Source organism: Gavia stellata, chromosome 2, assembly GCF_030936135.1.
Source record: "Gavia stellata isolate bGavSte3 chromosome 2, bGavSte3.hap2, whole genome shotgun sequence".
NCBI lineage: Eukaryota > Metazoa > Chordata > Aves > Gaviiformes > Gaviidae > Gavia > Gavia stellata.
The window spans coordinates 10,637,015-10,659,655 of record NC_082595.1 but is presented as its reverse complement, the minus strand read 5'-3'; the positions used below and the strand labels follow the sequence as shown (position 1 = coordinate 10,659,655).

Genomic DNA, 22,641 nt, shown 5'->3' with positions numbered 1-22,641 from the left:
GGGGCCGAGGCGCGTTTGGCGGGTCGGTCGGTGGCGGGAGTTGGCGCCACGAGCCGGGTCTGCGCGCGCCCGGTGTTCTTGGCCATGCTGTGCCGCGCGCTGCTCCGCCGCGCCTCGGCCGCGCCTTCCCGTGAGTACCGCGGCCGCGCCGCTCCCCGCCCCGTCCCGCACCGCCGCTGCCTCTTCCCCGGGCGGCGGGACCGCGGCGGCGTGAGCCCGGGCCGCCCGCTGCCGTAACAGGGGTCTCGGAGCCCCCGGGTTAGACACCCCCCACTCCGCCCGACGGCGGAGTGGGCGGCGCGGGCGCCTCCACGGCCACTGTGGGGGTCTCGGGGGCTCCTCGCCTCGGAGTCTGTGGTGTCTGGTGCGGTTACGGTCCGTCTGTCTCGTTGTAGGTCGGTCCTCGCCGCTACCCCTGCAGCACCTCTTGGATAGCTACCAGTGCAGCCACGAAGATGACCACCTGTCTTACGGGGAAACGGGAATGCCGGTCCCTCCTTTCGGCTGCACCTTTTCTGCAGGTAAAGTCACCTTCTGAAGGGCCCTTTTAGGGGCTAGGATGTGGGCACCGCTGACAGCTTTTTTTTCTTTTTTTTTTTTTTAATATGTCTCATGATTTGGTTTCAGAGTTTCTTGTTTTAAAGTGAACTGGTAATAATGTACTTGCAGCTAGATGTGATATAAATTGGATCATGGTGCTCCTAGATATACTGGTGGAAAGTATTCCCTTAAAGAAACAACTACAAAGCATTTATTTTAATGTCTCTTTGTTTCAGCTTTGTCTGTCTCAAGGTATGTCCTCTTGGTGACAGTGCTAGGCTGCATAGTTGAAAAATTGGGCTTTGTTCAAAATATATCAAGAATAGGATGGAAAATAATATGTAAAAATCAAAGAGGTGTATGGATGTCACTAGGCTGTTACATGTAGTGTTTCCCCATGATAAATACATGATGAGTGAAGTAAGTGTGGAAGCTGCTGGATCTTTAGGGCAAAATTCTTTCATTTGTAGTACTCTAGTTTTGGAGTGAACTTACACGTTTCTCCAAGGCGGCTTCCTGCTTTTCCGATTCAGATCCATAGAAAATACTGGAGGTTGTAGATGATAGGTAGTATAGATACAGAAAACTGTAACTAGAGAACTATTATAGTTGGTGAAAGAGGCCATCATCTCAAAAGTTGCTCCTGGAGTCATTTGATTGCCCATGTATAGTAGTTCCTAAACGGAACATCTGGAAAACATGCTTGCCAATACTTCTGTATTTTGAACATTTAAATTGCTACATAAATACCGTTTATTTCTCAGCTATCTATTTGCTGTATACCCTATTTAAAGTATCTGTGGCCCTTCACAAAGAGCAGGGGCATGATTATGAATCAGCTGCATAACACACAAATACATCTCAATTTCTTTTCAGCCCCGAATTTGGAGCATGTACTGGCAGTTGCAAATGAAGAAGGATTTGTTAGACTGTATGATACCGAAGCTCAGACTACCAGCAAACTCATCTTCAAGGGTAAGTGTTACATAGAATGTGATCTTCATTTGATGTGACAAGTACGTGATTTACTGGAATCAAAGAAAGGTTTTTGCAAGTCTTTTAAACATAAATGTGGGAAGTACTTAAATCCTTTCATGTACTTTGCTGAGTCTTCTTTACAAAGCAGCAGCATGAGCGTGCTCTTACAACAGAAGTAGTAGGTGAATTGTTCTGTGTTGTTTTTCATGCCTAAGGCAAGCTGTTGACAAGTTTTCTGATTTCAGTGTCTGATGTTCTTTAGTCTTCTGCAAAATATCATGCTGCAACACACTGAACTAATCTTGGCTTTTGTTTTCCTATTAGAATGGCAGGCTCACTCAAATGCTGTATTTGACCTTGCCTGGGTACCTGGGGAACACAGGATTGTAAGCAATCTTTTGCCATCTAACTTTATTTTTAGTGCTTTGGAAACTGTGTGCAGAAAATGACTAAAGCTTTTTATTTTTTCCTCTGAAGGTCACTGCTTCGGGAGATCAGACAGCCAAGGTGTGGGATGTGAGAGCTGGCGAGCTTCTTGGCACATGCAAAGGTCACCAGTGTAGCCTCAAGTCAGTTGCTTTTTCTAGATTTGAGAAAGGTAAATGTTGATATTCCCTGTTGTCTGGATTTTCCTTCTTCTTTCCCCTGGCACATTGGTACTTTTGGGGCTAAAAAAGTGCTTTGGAAACTGACAGTTACAAATAGCACAGGCCGGCTGAGCAGCTACCCAGCCAGTGAAGCAAAACTAACTTGTTGGAACTTCACGGTGACCTGATGCTAACATCTGCACATTTCTGATCTTGGGCAAGTTTAAAACATGATATTGAAATCATTCAGTCCTTACTTCCATACATAAGTGTGTAAATACTCTTTTCATAAGCTGTTTTCTCTAGAGTAGTAGTAAAGAAAGACTAGGAAGAGTAAGGAAACTAGTCAAAAAGCATGGCAGAACACTGGCCTGATTATTGTATTTCTAGGACTGGCATCCCAAGTGTTGGGGCAGAAGAGCCAGAGGCACATAGATGGCATTGTACTGCATTCAGTTGATTAAATTAACACTTTTGGAAGCTTATAGCACTCTCTCTCTCTCTCTCTCAGCTGTCTTCTGTACTGGAGGCAGAGATGGAAACATCATGGTTTGGGATACCAGATGCAACAAGAAAGGTAACTGAACTTTCAGATAGGTATCAAGAAAGCTTGGGATCTCAGGTAAAAATAGTACTTAGATATACATGTTGGGCTAATGCTTTCGATTACAATACAGGCAACACTTCAGTAAGAAGAAGATTGCCACATAACAGTGGACTGCTTTAGTACAGTAAAGGAGAGGAATAGGCATTTCTTCTGTGTCTAATATATTTTTCCACTTTGTAACAGTCTCAGATTTGCAGCATGATATACATGCTGTCCTGATAATACTCTGTGTATTGGTAAGGAGATAAGGGGGTACAGAATACATCCTTGTGTGGGGCAGCACAGAGACAGATGGGCTGGGTGAGAGTGCTTAGGTCAGAGCCATTCAGGGGGATGAAGCAAAGCTGGGAAGACTCCTGCCAGGGTAGGAAGGAAGGCAGAAAGTGCAGGAGCAAAGGGGCTTGTGGGTGCTGGGAGCAACTGAATATATTGTGGGAACACGTACTAAATGCAGGGTGAACTCATTCTGCTCCTCTGTGTTTCCTGGAGCTTTTCCGTCCCTGGTCAGGTCATGCCCTTATGCCTCTTCCCAGTTCCCTGCTCTGTCCCAGCAGTTTCCTGGCCTGTGCTGCCAGAACATGTCTCACTCTTCCATCTGTCCCAGGTTCCCTGGCTCTTCAAACAGGCAAGTGGGGGAAAAGGGAGGCTCCACATCATTGAAGTAGAAGGTATAGGAAAAGAAGTAGAAAAGTTGCTTTACTCTAGTAATGCAGTAAGTTTCATAAAGTGAGAAGTAGCAGACAAAAGGCTAAATAGAAAATTATAAAATAGAGTGGAAAAGCACTGGAAACCTTCCTGTGAGTGCAGTTCTGCTCGAGAGGAGATGGTTGAAAGCTCCAGACCAGGATGCATGCTGAAGACCAGACCAAGGGGTAATGATTTCCAAAGGCAGCCTGCTTAGACCAGTTTTAGTTTCAATGTCCACACTACATTGACCTCTGTAATTTTTTGCAATATATGCTCCTGTTTTCTACTGTGTTCTTCTCATCAGTTTCATATGTAACTAACAATTTTTGTTTTCAGAATACATTAATGATTTTAAAGGTTAGTCTCAGCCACTTTTTAGGACTTATTCCAAGCTGATGCCTATTTTATTAAAGTGATAGCAAAATTGTATAGAAACTATTAATTGAGATGTCTTTGATTTCTTTCAGATGGTTTTTATAGGCAGGTGAATCAAATCAGTGGAGCACACAATGTGGTTGACAAGCAGACTCCTTCCAAACCGAAGAAGAAGAGGCAGAACCTAAGAGGACTTGCTCCCTTGGTGGTAGGTATCTGGGGAGCAAACGAAATGTAGGCCTCTGTTCTGAGGACAATGTTATTCACAGAAGTCTTCCTAAGTAATTATCATGAGAAATATTTGGCTTGAATATGGTAAATGCTTCCATTTATCTTTGCAGAGGTAGGTTTTTGTGTCATGGTCACTTGCTATGGCTAATTTTAGACGTTGTTTAGTTGTCTAACAACCCACGTGCCATCAAAGCCATCTTTGTGCAAATGCCATGTGAAAATACATCTTTTTTTTCTGGAGAGGAAAGGAGTGGCCAGCATTCCTTTTTGGAGGGAGGAGCTAGGGAGGGTTGTAATTTTTTTTTTTCTTTCTTTTTTTCCCCCCTAATTTGACCACACAAATTACTGCCTTACTGGGTAAGACCTGGTCTTATTTAATTTATTGAATCTTGTGATGAAGGCAACTCTCTTGTCTCTGACCTGAAAGGTATAATCTCAAACTGCTGCCCAGACACTTAGCACTCAGTGGCAATTTCACTGGTGGGAGTGCTCGAAGGATTGTTGTGTCCTAAATTGCATCTGGTATTTCCAGGTTCTCCTGACTGGCTAGGAGGAGGTTTTCTCGGTATTCACTTGGTCTTGAACAAAGCAGCAAGATCTTGCTGACCTTGAAAGAAAATAAAGTTCTTTTTCTTTTCTTTTTAAGGATTTCCAGCAGAGTGTAACTGTGGTGCTGCTTCAGGACGAGCATACTCTTATCTCTGCAGGAGCTGTTGATGGGTAAGGAGGGAGGATGCCTGCTTTTTTGTCTGTTCTGTGTGTTCTTCTTAGTGGCACAAAAAGATCGGGAGATTTTTTTTCTAAGGTCACTCAGTGGCCCGCAAGGCTAGAGTTACTATTAGGTAGAATCAGCAGAGCTACTCTGCCAGCTTGCATTGGCAAAGCTGAATGCCACTTTTCTTCCTTACTGGAGATTGCAGTGCTGGGACAAATCGTGCATATGTGGTAAATGCTCATTTTAGTGTCTTAGCTATGGAGCAGAATGAGAGTAGTTATTATCATCGCTCTCTGTTCTCGTGGACCTATGGGACCACACATAAACAGACTACTGTTAGACAGTGAGCTGTTTTGGGATGCAAGTGGGTGGTTGGTGCCTGGATATGTGTAGGCGTGCTTGAGAAAATGTTGCCTTGAGATACAAAAGATGCATTCTTTTAGGTGCCAGATCCATTGCAGCATCTTGGAGTTCGAGCAAACTGTCTCATTGATTAGCATGGAGATTACCCTCTTAGGACTCGATTCTTTAGCAGGCTCCATGTAGTCAGAGCCTTTCTGAGGCAGATAAGATTGACTCTCCTGCCTACAGCTCGTGAGAGAGGCTTGCTCCTGGAGAGCAAGAAAAAACTTGAAGGACTTCATTTTTAAAACTACAAGTCAGGAGTATAGAGGCATCCTTGTATTTCCTTTTACTAGTTGAAGAAAGTTGACTTGCAGGCTCTTGTATCTTGTGTTAGTTACAGAAGACAATGCTGCTTCCTCATCCATACCCAGCAGAGCGATTGTTTTGCTTTCAGCACGTCTCTGCTCTGCTTCTGCTCAGTTGTGCTCCTTAGCATTGGATGCTCCTCAATAATGAGAAACCTGTCTTCCTGCGCTCTTAGAAGGCCCTATCAGCATTGCAAAAGAAATGTTGAAGACACTTTTGCTTTTCTATTTCAGTGTGATCAAAGTATGGGACTTGCGCAAGAACTACGCTGCTTACCGTCAGGACCCGGTGCCTTTCAAGTCTTTTTGCTACCCTGGGACCAGTACTCGCAAACTTGGTAAGTTATTGGAGGAGGTATTTGTTAAGTGCAGAGTGAATTTAAGAAGTAGTGAGAGTGCCATCTCTTATCTTTTTAGCCAATTATTGATCATATTGACAAACTCAGCAGGGTATTTTGATTGCCAATACCAAATTTTCAAGTTGAAGAATGAAAGTGCCCCACTTTTGTATCGTTGCACCAATGATAAAAACTTGCGTAAGCTTCAGTAGTACATTTTCAGAAATGGAGATGAGGAAATAATAGAGCTCTTGAGGTAGAATTTTGCTAGTCATTTCGATGCATGAGTAGAAATCAGACTGAACTCTTTCTTTGCATTGTATCTTGCAAAGACAACAGACCAGACTGGGTTTTTTACATTATATCCTTCCGGAGTCGAGCAATACTTGAAACTGTTTATTATCAAAAACAATAGCTCTCTTGTTCACATTGCTCTGTGCTGCTTTGTATCTTAACGCCTTACAATGCTCTGATGCAACACAGTAATTCCTGATGACTTGTCTAATCAACTATCTTCACGTGGTAATGGTCAGTGTCAGTCCCAAGAACATGAGGGAAATCCTCAAGGAGCTGGTTGTGAAATAATTTGCTTGCAGGGAAAGATTTTTCTTGCACCTAAATCACTAGCAAATCAGAGGATGGCTTATTCTACCAAAGCATGAGGGTTTCTATTTATTGTTAATCTCTGCTTCTACAACTGATTGTTTCTGTTATCCATTTGCAACTATGAAACAAATCGCTTGCCTGCTCTGAAGGTGAAATTCCTCTCTAAATATCACCCTGAATCCTCATGAAAAAATGTAGATGTTATTCTAGAAACTTTCCTTCTCCAGCAAGTGCTCTGTCAAACAAATAAACTTTCCAATTACAATCTCATACGTGATAGAGATCCTTTCCAAATTTCTCTTTCTAGGCATTTCCTTGAGAATGCCTTTTTTCCAAAATGTTTTTTGTGGAGTTATTTCTTATGAAGAACTTCTCTCTTTGCCTACAGGATATTCTAGCCTGGTTTTGGATTCCACTGGTGCTAATCTGTTTGCTAACTGCACTGATGACAGTATCTACATGTTCAATATGACGAGTTTAAGGACCACTCCAGGTAAGCATGATATCTGTGGAAATAGCTGCAAAAAATAGATGTTACAGAGCATAGAAAGGCGAGTTTCTCCCTGTAACTTAGACAGAGAGCAGCTTGAATGCTTAGGAAACCTATTCCATGCTCTTATGTTTAAAGCTACCTGGGAGAGAAGGCACCTGTTAAAATGGCAGTTCATATTTTGTGTTAAGCCACCCACATAAAATTAATAGCACAAAAACTTACATAAGTGCAGATACTGGTTCACCCAGAGACTAATGTTAGTTTGCATGTTGACTAGTTATCTGATGAGGAATGGCTAGTGTCCAGCTGCTACCCACCTACAGCAATTTTGAATCTTCTGCTTACTGGCAGTCACTGATTTTTCAAATTCTTAGGTATGAATCCATGTAAAGCAATCACCTGATATGTTGTATTCAGATATTTTAAGCTGTCTTTTAAATTCAGCTTCTCCCGCAGTTTCTGGGAGAAAGCATCCCCAGCATATTGTGGAGATGCTTCGGCTTTTTAGATGCCTTCAGCTCTGCATCTGTGACCTTTACGTTGACACGATGGCCCACAGCCTTTGGTGCACTAAGCTGCTTTGTCATAGGCCAGTGGCCACTTCTCAGAAAGTGGCAAAACTTGTTAGGTACATTCCAGCCAGACACATCATTTAGTTTCCATTGCCTTTTCTCAGTCTCTCAGTTAATTGAAATTAAATGAACAATGTGTCCTTCTGTCTGCTCTTCAGGAAGGCAATCTGGTGGGTGGGAATGCTTCCAGAGTCAAGAAGGGGTGCAAGTAATAAATATTAATAGGTCTGTTGTTGATGTTAACCCCGGGTGCCACCACTGAGCTGTGGAAATACGCTCCCCGGCCTGTCCCGCCGCAGGAGTGGGCTCTCTCCAAAGCGCAGGGCATCCCGCCCTCCGCCTCCTCATGGAGCTCTTGCCTTCTGTGTGCCGCCGATAAAACCCGGCAAGCGATTTCGATTCATCCAGCTGGATGAAATGCGTGCGGCTTCTCGGTGTGCCGCTGTTCCCGCAGAGGGCAGCGCCTGCCCGCGGGTTGGTGCCGCTCTCCTCGCTCGCTGGCTTTCAAACCCATTGCGGCTGCGCTTGTCTAGTGTTGAGGCAGCTTTAGTTTGCAGGGGGACGTGAGGAAATCCTCGCTGTAACAGGACTTGCTGGTAGGTCTGGCTTAGGAAGGGACTTGCTGCCTGGTAACCGCTGCGCTGAGAGAGCTGCGGGTAAAAATTAAGGGATATTTTGGGGTCTCGCAACTTTTTAAAGACCGCCGACGGCAGCCACCTGTCCTCTGGTCTGTGGGTCGCCTCCTTCGCCGAAACCACTGTTAAAACAGGGCTGGTAGAGGGGGTGCCAGCCCCGCCTGATGCTACCTCGGGAAACTCGCCCTTTCTGCCCCGGTGAGAGGACGGGATGTGGTGCGGCCGAGTGCTCTAGATCCACACTCAGCTCTTGTGCCGGCTGCTGCCTCTTCAGGTCCTCGCAGTGGGGGGAACGGCAGCCATTTGGGGCAATGGTTTCAGGGCTTTAGCAAACACTACTGAGGCTGTAAACACAGGCAGCTGGCGAGTGTGGCTGACATGATGCAAGTTCTGTTGACAAAATAAAGATGCTGGCAGCAGGAGGAAGGAGCAGCAAGCACCTTTGTTGCCGCCTGGGTGGAAGAAGGCCCTGGCTATGTGCCCTTGTTAATGTAGCGGGGCTGGTGGTGGCGGCTGAGGGAGGAAGAGACAAGGAACCTTAACCAGAGTAGTGGGGCAGCCCAGGTAATGTCTCAGCCTGCTTGTGATACGGGTCCAGCTAAAGTTTTAATGAAACTGCCACCGCTTCCTAATGCTGTGGAGAGAGCTGTTGCTTCATTTGGGAAGCCTGAAGGGCTCCAGTTGGATAATAAAAACTTCCTGCCGCTGGAGTGAGGGAGCAGTGCAACCACTTTCTCTAGAGGATATGTGGCTAGGCAGGAAAAGCCTGTAAGATCAGCCCTCCTTGCACAACTGACTCCACGGCTGTGCATTGAGTAGGGCTTTTCTTTTCTTTTTTTTTTTTTTCTTTTCTCTTCACAGTGGCTGTTTTCAGCGGGCACCAGAATTCAACCTTTTACATCAAATCCAGCACCAGCCCAGACGACCAGTTCCTGATCAGTGGCTCGAGTGACTGCAACGCATACATCTGGAAGGTGAGGCGACTGGGAGAGACCCCAGCGTGCAACCCGGAGCTGCCCCGCTCTTTTGTTTCATTTGCTTTTCATGTTCACATAGGACACTCCCTGCCTCCCACTCCCACTCAAAGCAGCGTGGGGTTAGCTCTTGGCATGTTGTGTGCGCAGAGTGTGTTTGTTGCTGTCAAGGCTAGATGTAACTGTTTAATGTAAAACAGAGCTAACCTCCTGCCATCAATACATCTCTCATCACTGCTGCTTATTGCAAGTTGCTGATCTTAATCTGGTTTTAATGGGCATTAAAATCCTCTTTCAATGCTGTTGATTCAGCCAGCTATGACAAGTAGACAGACAGTTCTCAGTTCATATTTAGCAATGGAGCACATTAGCAGAAACCTAACAATTTAATTGTTTTAAAGGGCACCCTTTCCCCCCACCTCCCCTTTTTCCAGCTCTTGCTTCAGACACAGCTTTTTCTCATGCTTAATTTACAGTAGTTAAAGCCTTTGTATTACAGCAAGGACTCAGCCAGGGCCTTCACCAAAATTCCAAAGCACCATCTGACAGCCAAGAGGCTTCGTCATGTGGCATCTTGCACTGACGTGTAAGAAATGCAAATGTCACCAAGTTAATAGCAAGGACCTCAGAATAAGGCTCAGAATATGGCGTGCTTCAAGTTCTGTTCTTCATACAGCTATATGGGAACAGTAAACTTCTTATTGAAGTAGAACAGACAGAAACCACAGGTCGCTGCCTGTTTCAGGTTTGGGGTAATTTTTAGGGAATGCTGACTTTTTTACCCCTTCCATGATGAGTTTGAATGTAAAATACAAACCTTTCAGAGCAGAGGGTCAGCCTGCTAAGGTTGTGGTTTGAGCATGTAGTCTGTTTGATTTGGAGAACACTTGTAAGCGGCTAGGTTGCTTACTCAGTAGTAGCAGGAGTGCGGCAGCATGACTGCTCCCATGCCAAGTGGTGTAATTTTAACCTTCCTCATGTTCTGTGCGGGTTCAGCAAAAATACCTGTGCAAACTTGAGTTGCGCATCCTGCATTCGCGTGTTTTGATACTTTCTGGGAACACAGGCTGGGACTGGGTCGAAAGCATTCAAGGATGTCATTACATCTCAAAGTTTAAGCATTTAAGCACATTTAAAATGCATTCATGTACAGATGCATTCTGTTGCTATCACATGTGAGTGACAGATCATATTGCATATTAATTAAATCATCAGATGATTACTTCTATTTTAATCCCATAGTCATGTTAGAAAGTGGGACTTCCAGCGAAACTGCCTCTTTCAAGATCTGTCATATCCAGCGGCTTCTTAATTTGTTTTAAATGTTGGCAGATTTTACTGATTCTGAAACATATGTATCTTTTCCTGGGATGAGGACTTACTGTGCTGTGAAAAAACCAGGATTAGATATTGCATGAGCAATTAACAGGGAATATTGGAAAGAACTTAATGAAGAGCGCTAGCTTTCCATATCTAGAGAGAAACAAAAGGCAGAGCAAGACCTTGTTGAGGAATGAAAGGCAGAGCGAGACTTTATCAACCCGGATTATTTCTTTGAGAAGCTTTTGCAGCAGAGCTAAGTTGTGTTTGGGTCAGCAATTCCCAAGGAACACTGTGGCTAGAAGTTATTGCTGACGAGGACGCTGTTTCAGTCTTTTTCCGTATATAAATCACTTCCAGGCAATGAACACTTACTTTATTGTGTTGGTTTCTTGGTTTTTTTTTTAATTACTAGTCCGTTGATTAATGAACTGACTCTTGAACAACCCTGAGATTATAAAAGCCAGAGAGCAGAGAGGTTTCTCTTGACAAAGACGGTATCTAGCTGAGATACCTTCCTGGTAATAAAAAAATATTCTTTATAGACATATACTTCCATTGTTCTTTGAATCCTTTGGTATGGCCTACTCCGAGGTGACCATATTAAGTTACCCTTTGGTCTGTCCCAGCATTGGAATTTGAGTGCTTCTGTATCGTATGGTGCATAAAACTATATACACCATTTTATGCTGAATCTTGAAGATGGATACAACAGCTGTTTTAGTGAGTAGAGTAACTAATAAAGTCTCATTTCCTAGGTTTCTCTTTTTAACCTTTCCACAATAGCTCTAGCTTCCCCACCAATATCCTGTCAAATCAGGCAAAAAGCAGCATGTGCTGTGGCTAATCCTGACTTAACATGCGCAGACTGGCTGACTTCTGCCAAACACAGTGGACACAGCTATAACTATGCATCCTCGTTTAGTTCACAATAATATAAGTTGGGTGTAGTTGGTTTAATTTACACTAGTATAGTGTAAAACCAGTGTGTCCCAGCAAGAGTAATTCTCTCCCTCTGCTTTCCTTTGAGCAATCAATGGCTACTGGACCACTGTTGTGTCTGTTATGTGTGTATAGCAAGACTGCTATTAAATGTAAATGAAGGTGTTCTCTGCACCAAGATCTCCTGTTGTTTATTCCCTAAATAGGGATTTAGTTTCCATGGTATTGCATGTTTTGGTAGAGAAGGGAATACTCTGACCAAGCCATTTAGTGGATATCTAGTCAAGTGATTGCCTCTGCTATTCCAGGACAAAAAAAAAAAAGCAGCCTGTTACGATGAACCTGTTTGTATGGGAACAACTTTAAGATCTGAAGCTGGATATTCCAATTGTGGTTTTGCAGGCTGTTTTAGGAGGTGATCCACAAGAGAAAAATTTGTGGGTAAATCGGAAGCCTTCCTCGATGTCTTGCATCTTCCTTTGAAATCTATATGTAATGTCTATTCCTTTTCCCACACAGTAAAGGATCTGTTCATTCACTTAGTCATTTATGCAAATCCCCTGATAAATCCCCCTTATAATGTCACATCAATAATGGTGACTTATAGCTCCAGAAAGAATTGCCTGCTGAAAGCGTGCAAAACTTGGATACAATCTCTGTGTGTATGTAAGCATGTGGGTTTTCTTCCTTGGGCCACTTAATGCTAGCTTCAGCTGTATCTGTCACTTACATGAGCTGTAATCGAAGATTAATAGTAAAACCGTAGAACAGGAGAAAGATTTTTATGAAGGGTATAAGAGAAATGGAGATCAGTTTAATGAGCATGAGTGATTTAGAGAGCTTTTTTATGAACTCTTAAGAGTGTCTCTGGTCCAGCTGATTGGTTGGAGGAGTTACAGGCACTTAGCAGTCACACAAATGCCAGTTCTGAAGCCAGTGAAGGTTCATCTATAGGATTTTGTTGGTGGCGGTTTTATTTTTTAATAAACCATTAACCTCTGATTGGGGCATTTCTAAAACAACAGCAGAATAGGCATGTATTTGCCTATCCTGATTCAAAGAATGAGCTTCCCAAACTTTTAAGCATCTTACCTAGAACCGATAGAGGTACTTAATATAGTAAAATGCTTGTGTCATGTTTTGGGCTGACAGCTCTGGAGGCAGAAATCCTGTGTGTAGCAGGAATCTCAAGTGTTTCCAGGCAAGACAGTACATCTCAGTGCTGATCAGCTGCTTCACCTCTAGAAATGAGACGTGAACTGATTTTTAGGGCTCCATCAGTTGTTGCCTCATGATGACAGGCTGAGAGCATTTGATTTATCCATCTCATATAGGAAAGATGGACAGTATTCACATGCTTCACAGGTGGGCTGTGGGGTCTTTTCTTAGTAATGTATATTAGGCTGCGGGGCTTCTGATTGTATACTTGTTTTTCTATGGAATTTTTAAGGTTTCTGAGCCCAGCCTTCCTCCACGGATACTCCTTGGTCACTCTCAAGAAGTTACCTCCATTGCTTGGTGTCCTTCAGACTTCACTAAGGTTTGTTTTCTGGAAATTGTCTTTCCCTTGAAACAATAGATGTTATGTGACAACATCTGCTTTTCAAAATTGCAGCAGGTATTTGTTTCTTTGGGAGGAAATTTTTAGTCAGTAATTTCTAAAAATGTTCATTTGTGGGGGCAGTAAACCAAGTTTGTCACATGAGTACAACATATCAGAACTTTTTCATTATTTTAAAATAATTTAGGCTGTTTGATACCTAGGAAATTGCAAATGAACAAAGACCTCTCCTGATGAGAGCTTGTGACACTACCTGTAAGAGACAAAACTGAAACCTTTTAATCGGGGCTTGTTTTGTGGTTCCATACTTAATAGCTTCCTTACCTGTCTGACCATTGATGTATCTGCTAGTCTTGTACAGAGTGAAAAGAATTTTTAATGTCCTTTGAAAAACATGTGGACTCTTTTCATTGTGACTTTTTTCAAAATCTGAGCTGGTTTTGTGACATATTTGTTTGTACACCCAAAAACCCACAGTGAAATTGGGTCGGTAATTATGCACCAGCTAACACCAAAAGGAAGAGAACTGCAGCAGGAGGTTGGTTCAAAACATTGGCCTAGCTCAAAATGAGAAATAACCCTGAAAAATGATAGACAGTGTCCTAATAATAGCCAGAGTTTCTTTCACCCCAGAGTGTTAAGCAAGTCAGCCACTTGCCCTAGCTTGCACTATAGCACCGGGTCTTCAGAAAAGCACTGCAGTGTAGGAGGGTGGAAGTCTTGCAGGCAGACAGGAGGAATTGTTCTAGTTGTGTAAGAAAGATGCACAAAAATACAAGAATTAGCATTGTAGATGAAATCTGTGATCTAGAGGTAGCCCAGCAGCCTGATCATGATGTGTTGGAATTGCAGACCAATACAGCCTTTGAACTCATTACTGATACAGGTAAGAAATAGTCAGCCATTGTTCAGATGCCGAAGCACGAAGAAAAGTGGAAAATGTAGTGCTAAGACAGGTCAGGAAGCTTCTTGGAGTGATTTAAGAGGCAAAGTTGCTTTCTGTAGGGACAATATTGGTGTCACAGAGGTCAGAGTAGAGGCACTTTCCCGTTCAGATTACTATGAACTATGGCCACAGCATTTACTACTTCTTGCTGCTGATTGCCCTGTGAGTCACCAGGTAATCTGTCTGAAGACAGCCATAAAATGTGGACTAGGTGGGTTCTGCTGCTTCTTTGGACAAGATTCCTCAGATCCTTTTGGAGTGTGTGATGCTGCAGTGGGAATCTAGACCAATGTTTCTAGCAGAGTTGGTTTCTCTGCCAGATACTGCTGACACCTGACTGAAGAGGTAGTGCTTAAGGCTAGTGCAACAGCCTTCCAATGTCACCTTCTCAGTGTGTTGCAAATGTTTGTCCCCAAGCAGAAAAGGTCCTGAGTAACAGAGATGGACCTAGATGCAGGTGCAAAAAGCAGCATGGCCACTTTTGTCTACCGAGTGATTGAAATCTCAAAATATGCCCTGGCCCTTCCTGAGCAGACTGCCGTCTGTTACAGAGCTATGCAAGGCAAACAGTTACTGGTGACTGAGATTTCTCTAGCAGAAAGACATGAAGGCAGCAGCCTTGTCCGCTTTAAAGCAAACACTGCTGTCTGGCACAGTAATGAAACACAGTTGGGTTGTTTTGTTTGTTTTATGGGCAAATCTTGTACCCCCTCAACCAGGCGTCACCCTCATTCATATTGGCATGGTGTGTTCAGTGTAGCTGTTCTAGTTCACTTGGCCAGTGATCCATAGGAGGTGCCCTGGTTACTCCAACAAACTGATTTATACTGTAGATTGCCACGTGCTCTGATGACAACACTGTGAGGATTTGGCGCTTACGATGTTGTCCTGAGGAGGAGAAATCAGCATTCAGCAAAATCAACTTGGTGGGTTGGGTCACTCAGAAGAAACCAGAAGAACGTGGAGCAGGTAAGGCCTCTGAGCTGAGATGTCTTGCTCTGCAACATGGCTTTTGAATTTTGGCTGTTCTCTGTACCAACAAAAGCCTTTGGCTTGTTTTATTAGTCTTCTATTTTTTTCATATTGGGCAATAATTCATATAGCCAGACAAACACTTCTACTTATAAATACTTCTGCCACCAACAACACAAACTGGCTGAAATAGCTTATAAGTACGCCGAAGTCTGTATGACCAGACTGCAAAGCAAATATTCATTAATACAGCTTGTCGGGCAGGCAGATCTTCAGTGGGTATCAGCAGGGTTCAATAATTGAACAGCCAAAGGAGATGTTGCTACAGTGCATGCACACATGACAAGTCATGCTTTTTTTTATATCAAATAATAACTGAGAGCAGTAAGATCATACGCCTTTTCCAGTTTGCTGGTTTATCAAGTAAAGGGCTGACAGCACATATACAGCCTTGGAACTCTGAACTGTTTCCTCCTGCCCAGTAGTTGAATTCTGCACAGATTTCTCTGCTGCTACTATCAGTATTACATCTCTTCAGCTTCATACAGTGGTACTGTCTGTCTATACAGACAAATGCCACGTAGTGAAAGTACTTCAAAAATGCATGAGGACAATCATGATGTGATCATAATGTTCCAGAATTAATCAATAGCGTTCATCTATTCACATGTTAAGGCTAGTTAACAAATGCAATAACTTTCTACAAACCCTATGCGATCAGACAAGCTATGCAGCATACTCTCAGAGCTAGCAAACAGATCTGGACTCTATAGAGGAGCTATTCACTGGACAGTACGGTAGACCAGAAGAAAGGAGCCATGGATCACAGCACTACTTTGACTTGTCTGAAACTTGCGTTTTGTTACAGTAGAGTAGGTGAAAGGAGAATAACCTCCCCAGAAAGTGAAATAAGATGAGCTTCTTGGTAGAGTAGCTCTGAAACTAAGAATACAATAGCTTCCCAGCAGCTGCTGGTGTGACTTCCTGCGTTCCCCGTCTTTTCTAGCCACCCTCCAAATGAATTTCACCTTGGCTAAGAGAAATAAAGGCTGAAGGTCTCCAAATCCCACTAATGGGATAACATTACCTCTAACCTTTTGCCAGTGAGTAACAATCTCACAGGAAGTTTGCAGGACAATAGCAGGGAGAGTGCCAGGTCTGCTCCATAGCTGGTAAACGGTTTGTGTGTGCACACACTCTGCTTCAGAGAGGGCTCAAAAATCACTTTGTGTACTATTTTCAGCAAAAGAGAAGTAAGCATAGGTCTAGCCCAGAAGCCTGAAACCTCTAGTAGCTTATACACTAAAACTTTACACGTCAGCTTTGGCAATTATACTAGAAAAATAACTTATTTCTCCTTGCTCTTGCTGGATTAAAGTAACACAGGAGGGAAGGGGAAGTACACAGACACTGCAAACACAACAGCAGGCTTCCTGCTGACCTTGGCTCTTGAACACAAAGCGCGTGCTGTTAGAATATAGGAGTTATCTGCAGAGACTGATTCAGAGCTGGCAAGCTAAGTACTATTTCAGACCTGCTGGGATGAGATCTAGGTAGTTCCCCACCCATTTAGGTGGAACAAATTGTGAGATTGAGGTTGTGTATTGACTGTTGACCTATATCATCAAGTGTAGCAAGCAGAGTTTCCTTTTCTCTGGAAATTATTTTCGTGGTTTCCCTAAGTTGCACTACTTTATGTTTTTGTGTAACTAAATTTCTGGGGCAGGCCTGTGCATGGACCATTTGTGACTCTTAAATCTGGAGACTGATATCACTCTAGAAGATTTGTAGCAAAGAAGGTAGGAAACATCTGAAATAACATGCTTTGGTTTTATGCAGTTTGGCTGCAGGTATTTACAGCATTGTACTACATGCAATGGCAGCATAAATGGAAACAGCTGGGAACTGGCTTAGTACAAGCCTGAATAATGCATGCAGTCTTACAAAAAAGCCTGATCTTCATATTCTTTATCTCAAGTTTGGGGATGTTTCTTAAGTTTGGGTTTGCTTCTTGCCGTGGCACCCATCCAACTCTCAGGATAGCTTTTTTTCCCCTTATCCAGTGTCTCTACAGCATAACTTTCAGACTGGTTTGGGATTGAGAGTGCTCATACCCATATTTCTGCTGTATGAATTTGTAGATGGTCATTAGGGATCAAGAGTTGCTGAGCTTGCTACTTCTACCTGTAGGAGCTTAAATTTTTAACTGCAACTAATCCCCAGCTGAGATGATATTGCCTTGTAAGTGCTCATGAAAGTAAAGATTAGGAGAACCAATGTTGGCAGTTACTTTCTCTTAGTCCGGATTGAAGCAAGTTGTTATGAAGTAGCGTATTTTATCAGGAAAAGAGCCTTTAACTCTGTTTTGTGTGGTAGTGATTTGTAGTGGTATCCATTAATACGGGATTCCCTTTGATTTTGCTCTGATGCACCAGTACTTGTATTTTGGGTACTAGACAATACAGTAAAAGGAAGGATTGAAAGAGGCTTAGTATGGTGCATAATCAGAGAGTCATGTAGGTGCTCACTCGACATGTTATTTGTGAGACAGCCTAGTAGCCTAAAGAAAATGGCAGGTTATTCACACTAGACTTCTCATTGTTCTAATGAAGTGCTTTATAGTACAGTACTAATGCTGAAAATTAGGAGTTCGGATTAAACCCCTGGTAGACAGAAAACGTTTAGAGCACTTGTGCTCAGCAGTGGAAATGCATAGAGTAACTAAGGTGCTATCCTATTTAATTGCACCACCGCAAGTTAGATGAATGAGAACATAGGCATCTAACAAACCCACTAATGTGTTCTCTCTTGGAGGGTGCCAGAAATAAAAAAATTGAACAGTAATTAAAAAAAACCCCTCTAATATTGCTGCAGACCAAGATCTTCCCACTGTTACTAGTGAGGTCCTTATGGCCCTACCTATGACTACTGTTTTAAGAAGCTGGGTATTCAGAACCTCTTTTTTAAAAGCAGGGGGGGATTGCATCTTGGCTAGTGAGCTCAAAAGCCACTGTGAAATACCTGTTTGGGAATCATTTGTTTTAAAGAAATAACTTACTACAATGACAGATTTTATTTTCTTTGGAATTTAAGTCCTTGTTCAGGAGGTGAAGAATTTCTCACATTTCCCTGGGTGTGGTAAATAACCACCGTCTTCATGCTAGTATAGCATCGCAGAAAATCCTCCAGCAAAAAGACAAGAGAATGAAAGTATGTCCTTTCCTGTTCGCACTCTTTTTTTTTTTTTCATCTTTAAAATATGCAACTATTAACGCTTGACTAGAAGCATTATTCATATGGTAGGGCATTATAGCGTAAGGCTTCCTTGGTGTCTTGTAATTAGCTGTGCTAACTGTGCAGCTAAAAAACTGTACTTGCAGTACTTTTGTCCCTCAACTCAGTTATGCAACCATTAAGGATGGTAGTGCAGGTGGGGACCAGCCTTGCTCTCAGGCAGCATCTCAGTACAGAGCTGTCTGGACAGAGCCACTGCAAGGCTTCCAGAAAGACTAGATAAACATGGACGATTCAAGATGTATTTTGTCTGCCCGTCAGTCCCTTGGCTGTAGCTCACCTAAGAGCGCTCATTACAGAAGGCATAGACATCAAGACATTACACAAATGTACTATAGTATACTTATCAATATGATATAGGATTTTACACAGGACTTGTACCAATTTAACTGAAATTAGAGGGATTTATGCAACCTCTTAATTCAAAAGGGTATGTCTGAGAAGCAGGGTCAGCACTGAATTCATCTCCTAGTTGGAAGGGGTGTTTATAAAAGGGCTGTCTTTAATCTGCTGTTCTGTGTTCCTCATCAGACTACTTATTTCTCCCCTATCAGGACTGCCAGCCAGCCCACTGAGTACTCCTGCCAAGGCCTTCACAGTGGGCAGCCCATGCATTTCCTCGCCACGGCCAGCTGCCTGTGCTCCCATTTATTCTGGAGACCTTCCCCTGTCTACAAACACTCCGACGGGCGCTCTCAAAACCCAGACGGCCGCAGCCTGCACCCCAGACAAGCGGAGTGGAGCCAGCCCATGTGCTTCTCCCAAACTGATCCCTTCCTCCAAAATGTCCATTAAACATTGGGTTACAAGGACTCCATGCTCTTCTCCTCCAGAAGTGGGGAAAAAGGCTCCTTCTCCTAGAAAAGCACTGGCAGAAGTCACCCAAGGTCTCCTGGAAGCTGCCTGCCCTCCTAAAACCCCACACTCGCAGTTTGAAAAGCGTGCCAAGAGAAGGCTTGAGTGCAGCAAGGAGGACGATGTGGGGCAGAAGTGTCTGCAGGCCTGTAGCTGTGTGACTGAACTGGACCATGCGACTAAGAAATCCAAGCTGAATTTATGTCATTTGGCTGCAGACCAAAAAGCTTGTGATGAAGGCTCTCTCAGCCTGGCTGACTTGGATAACAACTGCAAAGGCTCCAGCCTCAGCCCGAAAGAGCCTTCCTTTCCTGGAAGCCGTATTAATCCATTGGGCATTCAAACTCCCCCCCATCTTTTCAGATCTCCATGTGGGAAAGACACTGAGGTAGTGGATAAAGAGAACAGTTCACCTGAAAGAAAAAATTGGTTGTCTGCTCTGGGAGAGAAGCTTCGGACTGGCACAACTGGCAGCCAGAGCGTGTCAAACAGCCCCCCATCATCTTGCAGTCCTGCTGCCAAACGACAAGAGGCTGTGGCAGCAGCCACTTCGCCAAAAACTGTAAGTAGGACGGTCAGTGACAGTGATCATGAAAGAAGTTATCCCTAGCTGCCACTCTCCCTTTGTTTGTTTTCTTCTGCTCAGGCATTCAAAGAATTATCTGATCACTTTGATTATGGACAAAAGGGATGATTTCTGGCCTAATAAGCCAGATACATTAATGCTGTTATCTACTAATCCCCTCCATGCAGGAAGAGAATTTTTAGGATGCTGATGTCCCTCACTTTTAAGGGACTTAGAGCACACAGGAGCTCAGAGATCCTCCCAGTCCCTAGTTGGGTGTTCAAAGGATGTAGCTGTCATCTGAAATACAGCTCTACTCTGAGAAGCACAATAATGACAGCACCTTTCCTGGCAGATCTACTGTTTTTGTGTTCACCGCCACATCTGCCTGTTTATGTTACTGGAAAGCCACTTTAGCATTGGAAAAGCGAGCTAAATTTTATTCTAGCCCAGGTAGCAAAATAATTTGTTACCCATGGTAAAACCATGGGGCTAAATAATGTCGTCAGTTCCTTTAATTGAAAACTAGCAGGAAACAAACAAATTGCAAAAGAGTCAGAGGACAGGACTTGACCTACATAATGCTACTTTTGATGTACAAGAAGCCTGGCACAGAGCTCATCCTAGGATCTGAAAGTTAAGCTTATAAAGCAGCTAAAAAAGTTGGCATGGAGGTTTAACATACAAGCTGAGAAACGATAATTACATTTTTTTAAAACAAACCAAACTCAACTCATGTCTGAAACTGGACTCTGAGTCCTACAGTGTGTTTGACTGAGTCTTATTTCAGTAAACATTGGGTAAATTTTCACTCATCAAATTTTAATTGTACTCTCAATTGAATATCTGATGCGAGAAGTTGTTGCCATCACTAAGGCTTATTTTGGTAAAGTATGTCATGTCTTACCTGATCTCACCTCTTCCAGCACTTCTATCAGATGTGAAGTGGGCAAGCCACCACTCCTTAAGTTATGTGTAGCAGCTGACCTCTTCATATTGCTGTTGTACCAAGAAATCTTGGTTATAGTAAACCTACAACTACTTGTGCTTTATGCTGTACATGTTTAAACACAAGACAGAAAGATTTGCCCTGGAGAAAGATTACTATAGAACAACTATCTTTTCTGCCCAGTATACTGTAGTTCAGATTTCGGGATGCTCCTGTGTTGTACTTGAAGCCTGAGGAGGTGTCTGGAATACCAGCAGCATTCATTGTTCTGCTACATCTTGGAAATCTGCAGCCCTCTTACCTGCTGTAGGGAAGCTGAAACTGCAGCCAGAGTGCTTTTCCTATGGCAGTACGACAACACTAGGTTTTAGCCAGTGTTCCCTGTAGGTAGTAAGCCTCTTATCTGTGAGACAAACAGATTATAGTAAAGCACCTTTCATTTACTATCTTCTTTGGGAAGCTATCAAACTGGAACAATGATGGAGGGCAACTTTAAGACTCCTGCAGCATATGAACTGTTAAGCTAGAAATGTTTCTTGTTAGTTTTGGTTTTGTTTTTTTTTTATTCTAGGCTGCAACCACTTCAGTTTCCATGAGGAAGATCTGCACATACTTCCACAGAAAGCCACAGCATGACTGAAGCAGCATGCGGCAGTTGCACCTGATGGATGTTGACACTGTGGTATCAAGACCAGATTTAGCAACACCGACAACGATGTGCCGGGATTACACAGTTTGTTGTCAGACATTCATAAACTTGGGGGTTTATTCTCCTGTTTTTAAAGCCGTTAACACTTGAAGTCAGCTGAGTGTGGAAAATTTACACAATACTTATAGATACTCATGACCTCTTACTGACTTCAGATGATGGATTTTTTTTAATAAATGGAGTATTTTTTACATGGCAACTGTTATAGGCCAAAGACAGCAACAGCTCTGCTATGCATTGACAGGCACATCTAGCTTGTAAGTTTATGTTACTAATCTGCTGTTGCTACTTCCTCTACTTAAGAATAATGTGTAAATCATTACATCCTCCTGAAAAGCAAGTGTTGGAATGTGTGTAGAGAAACTTACTGAAGGCAGATCTGAGCTACCTTGTGCTGAATGGCATTTCTACAGTTATTCCTCTGGTACCGCAGTGACTACCTGCTTCCAGCAGGGAAGTTATGAATGCGTTAATTTAAGATCAAAGACTTTTAAACACCCTGTGTCCATCCGATGGTGGTTATAGTCTCGGAGGAGACAAAGTATAATCAAGTATGTAATGCCTGTACTCCTCTTGCCATGCCCTTGCTTCTCTCACTCTGAAAACTTCTATATTTACTGACTTAGCTGGCTCTTGAACCATCAGCACCACAGCTGTGGAGGCCAACAGGTTGTCACTTCTCTGAAATAAAGCACTGGCAAGGTGCGTTAGAAAAATTAGCTTGATCTATCCCAAATAGGCATCCCGTAGCAGCCAGTTGCTCGGTCACCTCTTATAGATTCAGCCTGTAGCAAAGGCATTAATAACTGCTTATAACATAACTTCATAACACCTTTATAATACAGTATCTATAAAATAATAGATTGTAAATGGGCAGGGGGCACTTGACATTTTAGAGAGCACTTGACAGAGCTTACATATTAATATTAAATGCTTTGCCATTGTAAGTCATCACTGATGCTGATAGAACAAGGTCACTGAAATGAGATCACTGTCCTGCTGGCTAATGATACTAACTCCTCAGTCATGCTTTCCCCAGGGGGAGCTAGTAGAAGATCTGTATCTTAGGTTGGAGCATTTACTCTGTCTTCTGGTATTATAGTTCCTATGAACTTTTTTTAATAAAAAAAAAAAACAAAGCACCTCTGAATCCCTACTAAGTTTTTCTACTGCAAAAGAATTGAGGTATTTGTAGGGGATGTAATCCAACTAACTCATGTTTTCCATCTGGAATTTTTGCGCCTACTTTACAGTAGCATTGGATAGTAATGGTAGCTTAAAGGGATTAGAGGAAAACATGCTAGTTTGTATTTTCTGTTGGAGAGTGTATTTCGTAAGGAAATAAATTACTTGAGAGAAACTGGCTTTTGTGAAATGTCTCTTACAGCTACAAAGCAAAAGTAAATGTGTAGTGTTCTTTTTTTCAAAAAATAAAAGTAGTCATCATCAAGTTGCATCTTTTAGCAGGAGCACTCAGGTA

General features: G+C 42.9%; 1 protein-coding gene across 1 annotated transcript; it reads left to right on the top strand.

Moving 5' to 3' along the window:
* Nucleotides 1-84: 84 nt before the first annotated feature.
* On the top strand, nucleotides 85-21,206 carry DTL (denticleless E3 ubiquitin protein ligase homolog). The gene is made up of 15 exons (XM_059833498.1): nucleotides 85-130; nucleotides 396-521; nucleotides 1,417-1,515; nucleotides 1,843-1,904; nucleotides 1,996-2,116; nucleotides 2,617-2,682; nucleotides 3,867-3,982; nucleotides 4,652-4,725; nucleotides 5,665-5,768; nucleotides 6,763-6,867; nucleotides 8,936-9,048; nucleotides 12,761-12,850; nucleotides 14,651-14,786; nucleotides 18,638-19,500; nucleotides 21,024-21,206. Exons 1-15 carry the CDS (start codon nucleotides 85-87, stop codon nucleotides 21,090-21,092), a joined length of 2,190 nt encoding a protein of 729 aa, XP_059689481.1. The 3' UTR covers nucleotides 21,093-21,206.
* The last annotated feature ends 1,435 nt before the right edge of the window (nucleotides 21,207-22,641 follow it).

Bases quoted from the DNA above. Each gene is read 5' to 3' on its own strand.
- DTL (XM_059833498.1), top strand. From the start codon at position 85: ATGCTGTGCCGCGCGCTGCTCCGCCGCGCCTCGGCCGCGCCTTCCC. The intron at 4,726-5,664 runs GTAAGGAGGGAG...TTTCTATTTCAG, and splicing joins TCTGCAGGAGCTGTTGATGG to TGTGATCAAAGTATGGGACT. The intron at 14,787-18,637 runs GTAAGGCCTCTG...CTCCCCTATCAG, and splicing joins ACCAGAAGAACGTGGAGCAG to GACTGCCAGCCAGCCCACTG.